Source organism: Acinonyx jubatus, chromosome B1 (assembly GCF_027475565.1).
Source record: "Acinonyx jubatus isolate Ajub_Pintada_27869175 chromosome B1, VMU_Ajub_asm_v1.0, whole genome shotgun sequence".
NCBI classification, from domain to species: Eukaryota; Metazoa; Chordata; class Mammalia; order Carnivora; family Felidae; genus Acinonyx; species Acinonyx jubatus.
In genome coordinates, this window is record NC_069382.1 from 199,949,385 (window position 1) to 199,966,732 (window position 17,348).

The 17,348-nt window shown below is 46.8% G+C and overlaps 1 protein-coding gene across 16 annotated transcripts in view; it reads right to left on the minus strand.

Annotated features, from left to right (window-relative positions):
* The window catches only part of FAM193A (family with sequence similarity 193 member A), a 166,694-nt gene that overhangs the window by 85,094 nt on the left and 64,252 nt on the right, over positions 1-17,348 (minus strand). For all 16 annotated transcript variants that reach the window (XR_008296456.1, XR_008296454.1, XR_008296457.1 and 13 more), the window contains one exon: positions 11,372-11,617. Coding sequence is in view for 8 of the 16 variants with exons in the window: in XM_053217700.1 (XP_053073675.1) it covers positions 11,372-11,599 (228 nt within the window). In the remaining 8 variants the exon portion in view is untranslated. The remainder of the gene's footprint in view (positions 1-11,371; positions 11,618-17,348) is intronic.

A 17,348-nucleotide genomic window follows, 5' to 3' on the forward strand; every position in this document is an offset into this window, starting at 1 on the left:
TTTAATGAGTGTTGCAGGACTACCCAGCAATACAGAAAACATCTGAGACAACAGACTGTAACTTGAAATTGCAACTCTTAGGAACAACAACAACAACAACAACAAAAGATTGGGATTCCAGTTGAAAAAAGTAAGATCAGAGACCTGAGTCATAAAATAGGAGTCTTGCAATCTCCATTCAATTAGCAACTTAAAAAGTCAATTACATCTCTACTGACAAAGTTAGATGAGGAAGAATGTAGAAAGCCTCATTTAAAACAGAACAAGCAGGGGCGCCTTGGTGGCTCAATCAGTTAAGTGTCTGCCTTCGACTCAGGTCATGATCTCACGGTTCATGGGTTCCAGCCCTGCATAGGGCTCTCTGCTCTCTCAACTCACTTCAGATCCTCTGTCCCCCCCCTCTCTCTCTCTCTCTCTCTCTCTCTCTCTCTCTCTCTGCCCCTCTCCCACTTGCGTGCACGTGCTCTCTCTCAAAAATAAATAAATAAAAACTTAAAAACAATAAAATAGAATAGAATAAGCAAAAGTCAAATACCTAGGGGTAAACCTTTTTTTTTTTAAAGGAACAATGGTATAACACAGAAAAATATAAAACACTTATAAATAGGAAAAAATTCCACACTCAATGGGATTATTAGATTATTGAGAATATTAGAAAGAAGTTAATTTTCCTACTACTGATTTATAAACACAGTGCAATCCCAGTCAAATCCTAAGAGGGTTTTTTTTGTGTGTGTGGAAGTTGACAAGATAATTTTCAATTATACAGAAATGCAAATAACAAAGAATAAGACATTTTTGAAGAATACAAGGTAAGGGGACTGTCTGAAAATGAGATTTATTACAAAACTACAGTAATTAAGACAACATGCTATTGGCACAAGGACAAACAAAGCAATGGAACAACACAGAGCCCAGAAATACACTCACACATACATGGACGCTTCAGTTACAACAAAGTGGGGGCAGGGAGCAGGAGGGGGCAACAGTTGTTTCAATAAATGCTGCTAGGAAACTGAATTTCCACACAGAAGTAAACCTAACTTGACCTTTACCTCACACCGTATAAAAATTTAATTTCAATTCCAGGAGGGTTGCAGGTCTAAACATGAAAGGCGAAACAATAAAAGCACAGGACTGTGCTGTTCACTACAGCAGCCCCTAGTCATACGTGCCCACTGAGCCTGTGAAATGTGAGCATCCTAAGTGATGTGGCCTGTACATGTAAGATACACAAAGGATTATGAGTATTCAGGAGGCAACAAATTGAAAATATCTCATTTATATTTTTTATATTGAGTAAAGGATGAAATGAAAGTTTGGATCCACTGAGAAAAAAAATGTGACATGTGGCTACTAAAATATTAAAATTACTCACATGGTGGCTTGCACTGTCATTCACACATTTCTTTGGACAGTACTAACAGAAAATACATACTAAAAATATGTTTATGATCTCGTGATAGGAAAAACCATTAATAAACAGGACTAAACGAAGCAGTAACTACTAAGGAAAAATTTGAGAATCTGACTAGATTAAAAATGCTCATCAAAAGACACTATAGGGGCACCTGGGTGGCTCAGTCAGTTAAGCGTCCAACTTCAGCCCAGGTCATGATCTCACCGTTCATGAGTTCAAGCCCCGCATCAGGCTCTGTGCTGATAGCTCAGAGCCTGGAGCCTGCTTCGGATTCTCTGTCTCCCTCTTTCTCGGCCCCTCCCTAGCTCAAGCACTCTCTCTCTCTCTCTCTCTCTCTCTCTCTCTCTCTCTCTCTCTCTCTCAAAAATAAATTAACTTTAAAAAAAAAATTTAAAAAGACACTATCGAGGCACGTGGGTGGCTCAGTCAGTTAAGCCTCTGACTTCGGCTCAGGTCATGATCTCACAGTTCATGGGCTCGAGCCCCACATCAGGCTCTGTGCTGACAGCTCAGAGCCTGGAGCCTGCTTCGGATTCTGTGTCTCTCTCTATCTCTCTGCCTCCACCCTGCTCGTGCTCTGTCTCTGTCAAGAATAAATAAATATTAAAAAAAAATTTTTTTTAAAGACACTCTAAACAGTGAAAAGGGAAGCAAAAGAGGCACCTGGTACCCGTGATGCATAAAGCCAACAAAGGGCTCATATTCAACACGCATAAAGAAGTCCCATGTATCTATAAGAAAAAGACAAATACGGTCATTCCCCTTATCAGCAAGGAATACGTTACATGATCCCCGGTGGATGCCTAAATTCCTGAATATTCTATACCCTATCTATGCGGTGTTTTTTCCTACACTTTCACACCTATGATAAAGTTTCATTTATGAATGAAGCACAGCCAAGAGATTAACAACAAAAACTGATAATAAACTAGAGCAACTGTAACAACACACTGTAATAAAAGTTGGGCGAATGTGCTGTTTCTCTCTCAAAATGTCTTACTGTCCTGCACTCACCCTTCTTCTTGCAATGATGTGAGATGACGAAGTGACCACGTGTGGACATGAAGTAAGGTGAGTGACGTGGGCGCTGTGACCTAGCATCAGGCTACCACTGACCTCCTGACCACACGTCGGGAGGAGGATCACCTGCTTCTAGACTGGCCAATTGTGGGAACTGAGACCATGGAAAGGGGAACCACAGATAGGGGGACCACTGTACTCCGGTGGAACAGTGGTTCTTTGAACGTGGTCCATGGACCCCTGGCAGTCCTGAGCACCTTTTCAGCAAGTCCACTAGTGAAAGCTATTTTCACATAAATATCTGGGTGTCATTTGCCTTTTCCCTGTGTCGACATTTGCACTGGCGGGCATAACTGTCAGTACCTTGGCAAGAATGAAAGTCGCACAACAAAGTGTGCTAGGAGTCACTGTCCTTCACTTCCACGCACTTAGTTTTAAAAAGGCCAGTTCCACTGGGGTGCCCGGTGACACAGTCAAGCGTCTGACTCTTGACCTCGGCTCAGGTCATGATCTCACAGTTTGTGAGTTCAAACCCTACATTGGGCTCCGTGCTAATAGTGCGGAGTCTGCTTGGGATTCTGTCTCTCCTCCCTGCCCCTCCCCGACTTGTGTGCGTGTATGCACGCTCGCTCTATCTCTCTCAAAATAAATGAACATAATAAAAATAAATAAACTGGGGCACCTGAGTGCCTCAGTTGGTTCAGTGTCTGACTTCGGCTCAGATCATGATTTCACGGTTCAAGGGTTCAAGCCCCCCACATTGGGCTCTGTGCTGACAGCTCAGAGCGTGGAGCCTGCTTCGGATTCTGTGTCTCCCTCTCTCTCTGCCCTTCCCCTGCTCATGCTTTCTCTCTCTTTCTCAAAATAAATAAACATTAAAAAAAAAGTTCTTTTAATAGGGGCGCCTGGGTGGCTCAGTCAGTTAAGCATCCAACTTGGGCTCAGGCCATGATCTCACGGTTCGTGGGTTCAAGCCCCACGTCGGGCTCTGTGCTGACAGCTCGGAGCCTGGAGCCCGCTTTGGATTCTGTGTCTCCCTCTCTGCCCCTCCCCTGCTCACACTCACACACTCTCTCTCTCTCTCTCCGTAAATAAACATTACAAAAATGTTTTTAACAATAAAAAATAAAATAACTTAATTTTTTAAAAAGGCCAGTTCCACTAAAGAATGCTCTTGATGCATTAAAATCATTAATCGTATTCAATCTCAACCCTCAAGCACATGTTTTTGCAATATCCTATGTGATGAAACACGCAGTAGGCATAAAGCATTCTAGCAACGTTCCCAAGAAAAGAACTGTGCGCTATGAGCTGAATGAGCCACTTCCCCCATGAAGCATCAAGAATGCCTGACACACCAAACTACGGCTATTCAGACTCAGACAGTGGTGGTCTTCTCAAAAATGAATGAAATGGGTCTGTCGCTTCAAGGAAAACAGCTGATGCTATTTGTGGCCGATCAAAATCTGAGCTTTCACGCAAAAATCAGAAGTCTGGAAAATCTGCATCCATCATTGCGGGCCCCAAAGCTCCTCCACTTTAAAGACTTTTCTGTTGAGAGTAGTGGTAATAGCAACAAATTGAATTACTGTTTCAGATTTTACGTTGCAAGTAACCATTAAGAAACTATTACTTGTCATGGTTTGGAGCAATATCAAAAAAGAATATCCACAATCACCTAAAAAAGCTATGGAGCTACTTTCTTCATACACTTCAATCAAAATAACCTATAACAACAGATCGAACACAGAAACAGGTATGAGAATCTAGCTGTCTTACATTACCCAAACAAAACAATGCTACTCTACTCATGAGATTATTTTTGTTTTGGAAGATAGTTTTCATTTAAAAATATGCTATTAATCGGGGCACCTGGGTGGCTCAGTCGGCTGAGCGTCCGACTTCGGCTCAGGTCATGATCTCACGGCTCGGCTCGTGAGCTCAAGCCCCGTGTCGGGCTCTGTGCTGACAGCTCAGAGCCTGGAGCCTGCTTCAGATTCTGTGTCTCCCTCTCTCTCTCCGCCCCTCCCCCACTCGTGCAAGGTCTCTGTCTCTCAAAAATAAATAAACATTAAAAAAAAGTTTTTAAGGGGCGCCTGGGTGGTGCAGTCGGTTAAGCGTCCGACTTCAGCCAGGTCACGATCTCGCGGTCCGTGAGTTCGAGCCCTCCGTCGGGCTCTGGGCTGATGGCTCAGAGCCTGGAGCCTGTTTCCGATTCTGTGTCTCCCTCTCTCTCTGCCCCTTCCCCGTTCATGCTCTGTCTCTCTCTGTCCCAAAAATAAATAAACGTTGAAAAAAAAAAATTAAAAAAAAAAAAGTTTTTAAATATATAAAAAAAATACGCTATTAATCTTAACTTGAGTTAATTTTATAAACTCTCCCGGACTCCGTAATTTCTTTCACACACGTACATTCAACATAATGTGTGAAAGTGTGCTCTAAGAGCATCATTCATAGCAGCAAAATTTGGAAATAACTAACATATAGTATATTCAAAAACGGGAATAGTAGATAGTAATGAAAATGAAGAAACTATGTTTACGAATCTCAAACATAATGGTGAACAAAATAAACCAGGCACAAAATAATGTGTGCAGTAAGGCATTTGTATACAGTTCAAAACACCAGGAAAGCTGACAGCAGTGTGCAGGTGCAGAGGCACACGGGCACCAGGACTAACGAATACAGAAGAGCAGGAGGGGAGGGTGCAAACCCCATGGACATGGGGTGGACCGCGTGCAGCACAAGAGGTAAGCTAAGGGTGATGCTTGAGTTGTGACCTGCGTGGTGGTAGAAACAAACCCAAACAGGTCAGCAACCACAGAAGTGACCGAGTCATCTCAGCACTGAGACCAAATTAAATCTACCTTTATGCTGACTACACAAGACCACCTCACACACGCCACCACCAGGAGCACAGGAAAGGAGAGGAAGAGGAGGAGGGAGCTCACACAGCTCTGCGAACAGCAAACGAAACAGGCCTTCGGGAGAAGCCACACAGCTTCTGTGCAATAAGGGAACAACACAGCAAGATTTAGTCATTTTAACATGTATTCACCTGTGCAGCTTTAAAATGCAGAGCAAAAATGAAACTACTTCTAAGGAAAAGAGGACAAATATATATGCACGGTAGGAGTTTAACCAGCCTTACTCAGAATCCCACAGATTAATAAGCACACAATATGAGGAAAAGCAAAAGCACAGAAGGAATGAAGAGCACAATTAGCAAGGGGTTGATCTAAGGGGTGAACACAGAGCCCTCCAAACCATGAGAACACAGTTCCAAGGACACACGGGACATTCAGGAAACTTAACAATGCGTTAGTGTAACTGACCGGAAAGGAATCATGACAACGGAGACAGGACACCCAATGACATTACATTAAAAGTCAACGATTAAAAATCATCCAAAAGACTATGTTGTGGTATTTACAAATACTTCTAAAGAATTCACGGTTTAAAAGAGAAATAATGAAAACTGGGTAATACTTAAAATTGAGCCAATACAACTACCATTTCAGAATCCGGTACAGTAACGAGAGGGTTCCAGCACTTATCAGAGCAGAATAAGAAAAAAACGACAGGTGAGCTCAGGAAGGCCAAAGAGCAACCACAGAGAAAGAAGAAAAAACCAGATTTGTGGTCACAAGCAGCAGGAGCTAAGTGATGGCCCAGCGGCTCCTCCCCTGGAAGCCAGAAAGTGGGACAGGGCCGTCTCCCGGCCTGCCCCCAAGCAGGCTGGCCAAGCAGGCTCAGGTTCCCACAAGGCCCCCCAGGTGAGATCAGGGAGGATGGCAGCTCCCCGAAGCAGCTGGCACCCAAGCTCCAGACACCTGTCAACAGCCCTCAGAAGAGGCTTAGAAACAGACAGCACCCCACCTTGCCATGGCCTCCGTACTCCTCTACCAAGGACAAGAAAGTGAGAGAAGCCCGTGTCTCCACTTCCTGACACATGTCTCCAGTGCAGGACGCCATGGTGTCTGCCATCACCACCTTCTGATACATGGAACAGAATATCTCTGGAGGAACAGACACGAATCTGCGAGCGGTGGGAGCCTGAAGACCGAGGACGAGGCGGAGACAAGTCAGAGGGGCCGACCAGCACTGCTTTTGGCTATGCCACGACACTGACTGATCACGTCTACACCGCACACAGCAGCAGCAATTAATCAAACAGAAAGGGGAGAGGTTTTTTTTTTCACCTAAAAAGTTCTTTGAAAAGACAAAACTGACAGAGTTCTAGCAAGACTGTTAAACACAGCACAAACAAGGAATAAAAATTTGTATGTGCACATATGGTAAGAAGGAAAGAGTATTCCTCCACAAACTTTCATACCAGTAACGCAACAGCTTCTCAGAATATAATTCACCAAAACCACTTGGAAAAGAAATGGAAAGCCTGTTATCCACTGAAGATCCTGCCCCAGAAGTTTACCACTTCCCCAGAGGTGCACACACATGGCTGCGGAGAGGCGGGGACAGCTGGGAGGGATGGCGAGCTCAGAGGCGGGTTATGTGAAAGACGGACAATTCTAGAGCATCTGCACAGTCCTGGCCATGAGCTGGGACAGAAGAAACGATGTGTGGTGTGTAAGAAGAGAAGACCAACCGAAGCAACAAGAGCCTTGGAGAGGACGAAAACGGATGGGCACCCGAATTCCACGACCATGGGGGTGGGAGGCGAGCCATCCCCGCCCTGAGGTGTGAGCTGAGCCGAGCAGGGCAGAGGGTGTGGTGGGCTTGGGAAAACAGGAGAAGGACAGAGGTTCACCCCTTTTCGTGGTAAGACAACGAAGCCAGAGCAACACGCCAGAGGCTCATCCACAGCCCCGAAGCACTGGGGTCAAGGGATGGCAGGGAGCCGAGGCCCCCATTTTCTTCCTCAAGTCCCTACCAGGTGGAGGGAGGGGCAGCGTGGAGCCAGGTCCCAGGCAAAGTGCTCAGGGGGCTCTGCAGGCGAGTGATGGTGATGCTGAGTCACAGAACTCTGGCTGTTCTAGGAGAACAGTGTGGTCAGAAGGACCTGCACCCAAAGCCCCCTAAAAAACAAACACACACACACACACACACACAAACCAAGCGGGACCAGGACGTGCCGGTGTGAAGGGGACGTCTAAAGGGAAGACTTCTGGGGGGTCTGGACACAACGAGGTCTAGAAAGGGTGGAAGTCTACAGTGTGGACCGTAAGGCAGGGTGTCAGAGCAAATTTTTACCATGGCTTGCGGCAGTGAATGCTCACCTAGAAAAGAACAATTTAGTTCCGCTGCCACTTAGTGACTCAGAGCTCCCACAATGACAGTGAGAACTCGGAACGCCGAGCTACCAGAGGGCTGAAGTGACCACACGAACTGGGCACGTGCACTGAGCCCCTCTGAGGACAAGGGGACACATGCACTATTTCACCTTCGGCAGAGGAAGGAGTGCAGCCTTTAATGTGGGTTAGAAGAAACTGAGACTTGTAATGAGTTCTTAAAGGCCGAATGTGGCCAGTGTGGCTTGCCAGACCCACCCCTTCTCTTGGAGGAAGAAGCCTTTGCTGTGGGGGTGGCCATGCCCCCTACCCAGGGCCCAGGCCTTATCCATGAGAGGAGAGAACCGAGCTCTCCACTGTAGGAGAAAGGCCCAAAACCCACACGGACACAGGGACAGGTCAGCCACCCTGGGGAGGCACAGGGGTTTGTCCCACCCAAGGCCCCTACAGATATAGGCAGAGTCTGGCTTATATCACAGGGCAGCGGCAGGATCAGGGGGAGAGCTGCCCCCAATGCCCCAGGCACAGGGCTGCCTGAGGTTTCCGGATGAATGGCGGGGAGAGGCTGGACAGACAAAATGCCACGGTGAGAGGCTTGTGCTGAAGGGGAAGCGAGGGCAGCCCAGCACCACAAGAGGGGGCCGGCATGTGAAGGGAGACCCCTCCCTGGCCCACACAAGCATCAGGGCGCAGTCCACACTGCTCCAGAAATGACTGTGTGGGGCAGCCAGGCCAGCTCCAGGGCTGACCAGACTGATCCGATGCCCCAAGGGCACGAGAGTCAGTACACCCCTCAGCCCCACGGGCTCTTACACGCACGCCATGGTGTTGCACCAAACAGTCGGAGAGAAACATAAAACAAGAAGCAACAACACTCAGGGAAGAAAGAATACCAATTCTACACAAACTCTTCCAGAAAAAAGAAGCCGGAGCACACCTCAACTCATCTTAGGAGGCCCCGAAAGACATTAAAGACAAGACGACTTCGGGCAGACATCCTTCATGAGCAGAGTTGAAAGGAAAGTCCTTAACCGAACAGTAGCAAGTCACTCCAGCCACGTGCAGAAAGAATGTCCATAGAAAGACCTGTACGAGCTTCACACAGCTTTATGCAACAGTCTAATTCGGGAAACAACCCAAGTGTCCATCAATGGTGACTGGATAAACAGTGTGGTATAGCTCTACAATCCATCCACCAATCGGAAGGAACAAACTGCTGAGGGAGGACTCTCAAAAGCATTATGCCAAGTTGAAGGAGGCTATGTGACACTCTAGAAAAACCAAAACCATGGGGACAAAAATCAGGTCAATGGTTACAACGGAACTTTTGGGCCAATGGAAATGTTCCACATCTTAACTGCAGTAGTGGTGGTTACACACTGGATAAATTTGTCAAAACACACTGAACTATACATATACTTTTGAAGGGTGAATTTTACTAGATGTAACTTGTATCTCATTTTTAGTGTTTTATTTAAAAATTTTTTTTCGTATTTACTTTTGAGACAGAGAGAGAGAGAGAAAGGGAGGGAGACACAGAATCCAAAGCAGGGCCCAGCCGCCCAGCCTCTGAGCTGTCAGCACAGAGCCCACGTGGGGTTGGAACTCATGAACTGTGAGATCATCACTTGAGCAGAAGTTGGACGCTTAAGCAACTGAGCCACCCTGGCACCCCTATATCTCAGGTTTTAAAAAAGGCCAGCAGTTTTACTCAGCTTGAACAAAGAGGCCAACTTTAAAAAAGCAACAAAGGGTCTAAGCCTACAAACATAAGCCAACATTTCCTCTTTGGTGCCCAGTGTCACTTGTGTGATGAGAGAGCCTCATTTGATAGCACTATGCAGGACAAAGTGGGGTTAGGAAATGAGACTGTCACCACGGCAAGACAACTTCTGGGAAATCAGCTATTTCTACTGGTCTCCAAACCCTCCTTCCAAAGGCACGGCCAGGCTGCGGCAGGAGAGCAGGCCTGCAGACAGAGGGCCGGGAGCACAGGGAGCATGGGGAGCACACGGAGTGCTCTGGGCGGGCAAGCAGAAGCCGGCGGGGATGGAGTGGGCCGCCAACATCAGCACCGCACAGTGGCTTCTCATAAAAGAAACGGGGAAACGGTCATACACTTTAAGAGGACACACGAAGGACACAAAGTCAAACAATAAAATGATCAAAGCAAGATGATCTGAGGGTAAACCCTAAAGACAGACTATGCCACCTTTTGAATCCTACTGAGGGGGCTGGGCTCCATGGCTTATTCATTTCCGTGTGCAATCACTTATTTATTAACTCAAATATTTGGGTTTCCTAAATGTGCCAGGCCAGGCACCGTTCCTGGTCAGAAAATCCACAAAAATAGCTGCCATTGTGGAGTGTATATTCCAGTGAAGAAGCCGAGCAGAATGAGGACGTCGAATGCACACTACGTCAGAAAGAGGTGCTGAGGAGGGGCGTCGGGGCACATCAGTTTGTTGAGCACCGGACTCCTGATTTCGGGTCAGGTCATGATATCACGGTTTGGGAGTTCGAGCCCCATGCTAGGCTCTGTGCTGACAGCACAGAGCCTGCTTGGGATTCCTTCTCTGCTTCTCTCTCTCTGCCCCTCTCCTGTTCTCACTCTCTGTCTCTCCCTCAAAATAAAGAAACTTAAAAAAATAAGAAAGGAAGGAAGGAAGGAAGGAAGGAAAGGGGTGCTGAAGAGAATGCACAGGAAAAGGAGCACGTGAGACGAGGTGGCGAGAGATTATCAATTTTTATTCTGATAAACAGTGAGACCTTGAGGCTTAGCTGTTCAAACGCCTGCGCAGAAAGTAGCACATGAGCTGGGGCACTGCCCTCAATGAACCCCTAGAACAGAAGTCACTGGCCTAGCAGGAGGCAGGAAGGAGGCCACAGAACCGGAAAGGAAGATTCACACCGTGCGACAGCAAAACGTTTATTCACCGACCCAGCACACGTGACCTGGAAAGCAGTCCCCGGTCAGAACACGCGGTGGTGGATGCTGGTGTTGGCGGCTGCCGGTAGTGAGGCATCAGGAGGCAACAGCTTGGAAAACAGGCAGCGGCTTACAGACGAAATAAAAGGAACAGAAAAGTCCTAGAATGTGGGGCCTCATATGGCTGTAAGAGCCAAGTCGTTCCAGAACCCAAAGAGCAGACTAGCAAGACCTTTTGGGACCAGGGCCACTAACACACAACTGGGCCAAAGAGCAGACTAAGAGTGTGGCCTTCCTATGTAAGCCCGAAGTGCTCAAGAATGCCTCCATTCAGCTGAGAAAAGAAATCAAGGAAAAACTGGGGGGCGGGGGCAGAGTTAAGAACTGCCTCTGGGAAAAAATTTTAGGTGAGTTACCAGCTCTTGAAACTGGCTAGAACCAAAGACTTTTTGAGCTTTTCAGCAAACTGTCTTGCCAAAGAAATCCTGAGACCAGCCCAAACACATCCTCTGGTCTCCTGAGCTTGCTGACTGAGTTGTGCCACCAAGGGGAGCAGGTCTCCCCCACTACCTGCTGCAGGTATGGACAGGAGACCAGGAGCATGGCCCCCGAGGGTGGAGCGAGGGACCAGAAGGTGGCGTTAGAGGGGTTTCCTTCCAGAAAGCTGACCCAAATTAACGATCTCACTGCCCAATTAGCCCACCGGGTGAGAAAGCTGAGGAGCCCATGCTGTCCGTGGTGGACACTCACCGATGGCTGGTCGAGGCCACTGTGCCTCTCCTCCTTCTCCACAGTCCGCCGGCAGTCTGGGCATACCCACAGTGGCAGGTGCAGCACGCTGTTGCCCTTGGGGGCCATAGAAAGGGCCAATTTGCTCGCAGTCTTAATTCCGCTCTCTAAGAATGAAGAGTCTTTCCGCTCACTTCTGCACAGAAGACAATAATCCCCAGCGGGGTAGGGTGGTGTTCTATGATTCATGCCAAAATTAAAAGGAGTCTGAAACAGAAAAAATATTTCTATTTTCAAAACATGATTCACAAAGCCAAGATCACTTAAAAATACTATATAGTTTTAAAATTACAATGTACGTGCATGTTTATATAAGCATCTAATAAGTAATTTGTTGAATAAAACTGTACCTAGTGTTCTAGAAATTCACCGTACTTCAAATAAACAGTAGCACCATAAAGAACATCTTAGAAGGAGTTAGAAAATTGTACACTTAGCCTCTGCACCCAGACATGTTATTACTCTCCCCACGTGCTGAAAAGTGTGCATCTCAATTTCCACACGGGGGGACACCAGGACTCTTGACCATCAGCAGAGTTTAAAGCCACTATTCCAGAGGTGCGTGCGTGCGTGCACACGAGGGCTCAGACCCAAGGGAGTAATTCTGGCCTGTGTGTATGTGTGCAGATCCCAACCACCTGGGAGCTGGTATTCCCATTCCAGAGGCAAGAGAAACAGCAGGAGCCGGATGGCGCCACACATCCCAGACCCAGCCTCCCTTCCGGCTCAGCAGCGGTTATGCTCAAGGCATCTCCAGCCACCTGATTTCAACGTCTGCTTTTTCAAATAGTTAAGATGCAAGATCATTACCCTGGATTCTCTTCAAAAGACCAACCATCCTATCAGAAAAGAAAAATTAGCCTTAAAAATACACAAACAAGCTCCAGAGATGTAAAACAGGCCCAAAGTCACAAGGTCAGCAAGCAGGGGCCAAGATTTTAACCCAAATGAATGTGAGCCCAAGACTGGTCATCTGCACCATAGAGAGAGAAACCATCCCAGGAATCCTGCAAATCCTGAGAGGTTCAAGAGAGGCGGACCTGGGAACAGGTCAGCAGGGAAACCAGGCATGGCCTTCCAGAGGCAGGACAGGTGTGCCAAGGGTTCCAAGCCAGAGCACGTGTGGGATCAAGGTGACAGAAACCCCCCAGGCCTCTGTTGCCATCCTCTGCCATGGGCCTCATCGGTTGGAGAGGTGGACAGGGACCCAGGCCAAGGTTATTCAGGCTGGAACTTTGGGGTATTTTACAAAAGTCTCCGGTTTCGGCCAGAGGCTCCTCCCGATACCTTACCCAGCCCTGCCCAGCCAGCAGTCTAGCTCCTCCCTCAGTCCATGGCTCTCTCCCTGCTCTCCTGCACCAAGGCTTCACATACGTCTTTGGCTGTGCTTGTTAGCTGGACTATAAGTGTGCATTTAAACGACTGGCTCCACGGCCGACTGAGTACTCTCAAAAGGCCGCAGGCTCCTTCCCTAAAGCCCCGGCGGGCCAGCAGGTCAGGTGCTTCAACAGGGGGGCTGAATGAATGAATGAATGAATGAATGAATGAATAAGAGAGTGAATGACAGCACCACTAACACACAAAAGACTTGCACATATACTCTTACCTGCCTTTATAACCCAGTGACCAAAACTGTTTCCATCACATACGCAGGTTCCATGGATTTAACCAAACCCAGCTCAGCGGCCGTGTGAATGTCTGGGCTGCGAGGGGAAGGAAGTGAGTACTGTATCCGAACAAGCGGCGTTCTAGGAAGCTCCAGACTACTCAAACCACAGAACACCATGGGAGCAGACGTCTTTCTCTGTCCCGACAGATCCAAGATGTAGAAAGTATGACAATTTCAAAAATCTCACTGATTTAAAACCACCTCTCGTCCCCAGGCCTATGGAAAAAAAACCCATCACTAACTGAACAGCCACAGCCTTCAGATTGTTCCAGGCCACCTTTTTACCCAGAGAAGGAGGTGCTAGCTTCCAAGGTTACAAAGTCTCCAAGCCAGAGATAATAACATACTAGCCAGCACTGACTTGAGGGTAACCACTTCAGTTCCAGATCATCTGTCTGTCCACCCACTGGTCAGCCTGTTCGTCCAGTATTTACTGGAAGCCACCATGTGCCAAGGCACTCGTCCAGCTACTGAGGATGCAGCAGTAACTAAAACAAAGTTCCCTGCCCACGGTGAGCTAATACATCTGTCAAAGGCAAAGACTACAAATAAGACAGAGAAGGAAAAAATACAGAACATTAGACAGTGATCACTGAGAAGGAGAAAAACAGAGAGCAGACAGGAGTGACAGGGGTTGGGGACAATGCCTTCCCATCATTAAGAACCTCCTCGAGGAGACACCTGATGTCGGTGGCTGGTAGCAGCCACACAGATACCTGGGAGAGGGCCACTCCTGAGAGCAAGCACAAAGGCACTGGGGCAGGAGGCCACAGGGGGAGACAGAGAGGGAAGCGGGGGAGGTTCCATCAGGGCTATGAGGCTGTATGGGGGGGGAAGAGAGGAGATGGGAACAGGGGATCAATCAGGGAGAAGCTGCGTGTTCCCTAGGAGCGAGGCAGCAGTGAAGTCTGCTATGAAGGAAGGGCTGACAAGACTGCTAAGGAATCAGATGTTGAAGATGAACAGAGGTGGGAAAGGCAAAAACAAGTCTTCCTTGACTGAGTGCAGGGAAGGCTCTGGGATGAGGAAGGCCTCTTCCATAAAACATCTGAAATACACAATGTGCCAACATCCTGACAGGTTAGATCACAGATGCACCTGCAAATAGCCCAGAGGTCCTGCTGGTTCCAGAGAGACACCGAACCGGCGAACTCAGACTTAAGCGCCGGCCATCCAACAGCAGGAAGCACTCCTCCACGAAGAAAAAAATCAGCAAGGGTGCAGGGCTACAAGGAGGACGTCATTCTAACAAGGGTGAAGTGAGCTAGGGCCCAAATGCTAAGGCAACACAGAAACACACACAGCTGCACATCTGGGAGACAAGCACTGCAGGCGTGGGCAGCACATGAGGGCGTTGGGGAGGGGGGGTGGGGGGGGTGCAGGACAAAGGCCAGGGGCACCACCAGAGACGGGGGCAGGCAGGGTTGCCCATGCGGGCAGTGGGAAGAGGCTGAAGGTTTCTCAGAAGGACATGGTAAGACCCAGTGTGCATGAACACTGTTCCAGGCAGTTCCAGGAGCAGGCAGGAGCCATGGAAAAGCAGAGGTGTCTGATTTAGGAGCACTGAAGGCAGAGCCACACGACTTGCTGATGAACCCAAGGATGTGACGAGAACAGGTCGGACCACCCGGGCAGCAGTCATGCCAACAACAGGGGTGCCACACACAGCTGGAGGGCTAGGGCCGTGGCAAGAACCAAAAGTTTGCTATAGATGTTGTTACACATGAATTTCGTGTTAAACATCCAGATAATGTGGCGAGTTTGTTTTGCACAAGTAAGATACTTGGGAAATGGGTTGCGACTGAATATGTAATTCTGGGTCACCAGCGCATGTGGTATGTAAAGCCATGAAGGCAGGCCAGATGATCCACGGAGAGAGGGAACCAAAGTCAAAACTTCTCAACACTTGGCCAACTAGTATAAAGCTAGTCCTCGAAAGATGCCAGCCTCTCCTCTCCACAGCGTTTTCAGACAAAGCGAATAACAGAGACTATAAGATGCACACGTGTGTATGCTACAACACGTGACTAAAATTCAAATTAACCAAACACTAGTGCCTTGCCCCATGGTTATGCTCCTAACTATCTGTGATCAAATGTAAGGCACACATATAAACTCCACTGATTCCCTGAAAGGCATTTACAGCTGTACTGAAGTATAGCCGAGGCAGGAGAAGCTGAAGATATGTGAGGCGTGCAACCTGAATACTTCTGACATACGCACACACCCATGAAACCATGGAGATCAAGACAATGAACATTTACCGTCGCCCCCAGGTTTCCTTGTGCCCCCTGAACTCCCTCCCTCCTGTAGTCACTCTCCTCCTACCCCCATTCACAGGCAACCACTGGACTGGGCTCTGTCTCTACCGATTACTATGCAAGTCCAGAAGTTATTATCACACAACATAATGTCTTTTGTCTGGCTTCTTCTGTCACGCACCGTTATTTGGAGAGGATTCCCAGGTATGTATCAGGACTTTGTTTCTTTTAATTACTGAGTAGTACTCCATTACGTGGGCAAGCCACACCTTGTTTTTATCCATCCTCCCATTCAGAGACATTTGGGTTATTTCCAGTGTCTGGCTATTTACAAACAGTAGTCGCTAGGAACACTCATGTACAATCTTGGTATGGACACATGCTTTTGTTTTTCTTGGATAAATACCAAGGAATAGAATAACTGGGTCATACGGTAGATGCATGTCTAACTTTTAAGAAATTGCCAAATTATTCCCAAAAAGCAATGTTGTAGATTTCCAGTAACCCACATCCTCATCGATGTGGTGAGCTGTGTTCATGGTAGCCATTGTAATGACTGTGTAGCACTGTCTCACGGTGGTTTTCCTTAAGTGTTAATTCTGTTAAATATTTGTTCACAGGCTTATGCAGTATTTATTCAAATCTTTGGCCTGGCTCAAGGTTTATCAATTTTATTACTTTTAAAAGAATCAGCTTTTGGTTTGGTGGACTTTCCATATTTAAAAATTTTTTGTTTTGTTGATTTTTGCCTTTATGTTATTATTTCCTCGTCTTGGGTTACTTTGGGTGTAACTAGCTCTTTGATCTGCTTTCTTGTGGTGAGAGAACAAGTCATTGAGCCCTTTCTCTTTGCACAAAGAGGTGATTAGTGTTCTAAGTGTCCCTATAAGCAGCGCTTTGACAATGATTTATAAATTTTGATGTGTGGTGTTTCCATTCTCATTAGGTCCAAAATACTTCATAATTACCCTCTTGACTTCTTCTTTGGCTCATGGGCTATTTAACGTGTGACATGTGTAGCTAGTGTCTTTCATCTGTGATTTCTAATATAATTCCACGTAGTCAGAGAAGCTGCTTTGTACAATTTGAATTCTTCCAAATTTATCAAGACTTTTTTGGGGCACCTGGGTGGCTCAGTCGGTTAAGTGTCTGATGCCTGATTTTGGCTCAAGCCATGATCTCATGGTTTGTTGAGTTCGAGCCTTGCATCGGACTCTGTGCTGACAGCACGGAGCCTGCTTGGGGATTTTCTCTCTCTCTCTCTCTCTCTCTCTCTCTCTCTCTCTCTCTCTCTCTCTCTCTCTCTGCCCCTCCCTGGCTCATGCACTCTCTCAAAATAAATAAACATTAAAAAAAATGACTTTTCATGGGCCAGAATATAGTCTATTTGGTAAATGTTTGACATTTACTTAAAAGAATGTGTAAGTGTGCTGCTATCGTTGGGTAGAGTTTTCTGTAAACATCTGTCAGGTCAGGTTGGCTAACAATGTCATTCAAGTCTTCTATAACCTTAGTTATTTTCTGTTTACTTGTTCAATCAATTACTGAGAGGTGTTAAAAACTCCAACCATAATTTTGTATGTATCTCTTTTTCCTTGAAATTCTTTTTAATCTAAATTTTAGTCAGTTAACATATGATACAATATTGGTCTCAGGAGTAGAGTTCAGTGACTCATCACTTACATACAACACCCAGTGCTCATTACAAGTACCCTCTTTGGTACCCATCCCCCAACTTCCCTCCATCAACCCTCAGTTTGTTCTCTACCCTTAAGAGTCTCTTGTGGTTTCCCTCTTTTCTCTTTTTCTCCCCACTTCCCATGTGTTCATCTGTTTTGTTTCTTAAATTCCACATATGAGTGAAATCATATGGTATTTGTCTTTTCCTGACTTATTTCTTGTAACATTTTTCAGCATTTTTCGCAGAACTAGAACAACCTTAACATTTGTATGGAACCACAAAAGACCCCCAAAGAAGAAAAGTAATCCTGAAAAAGAAAGCTGGAGG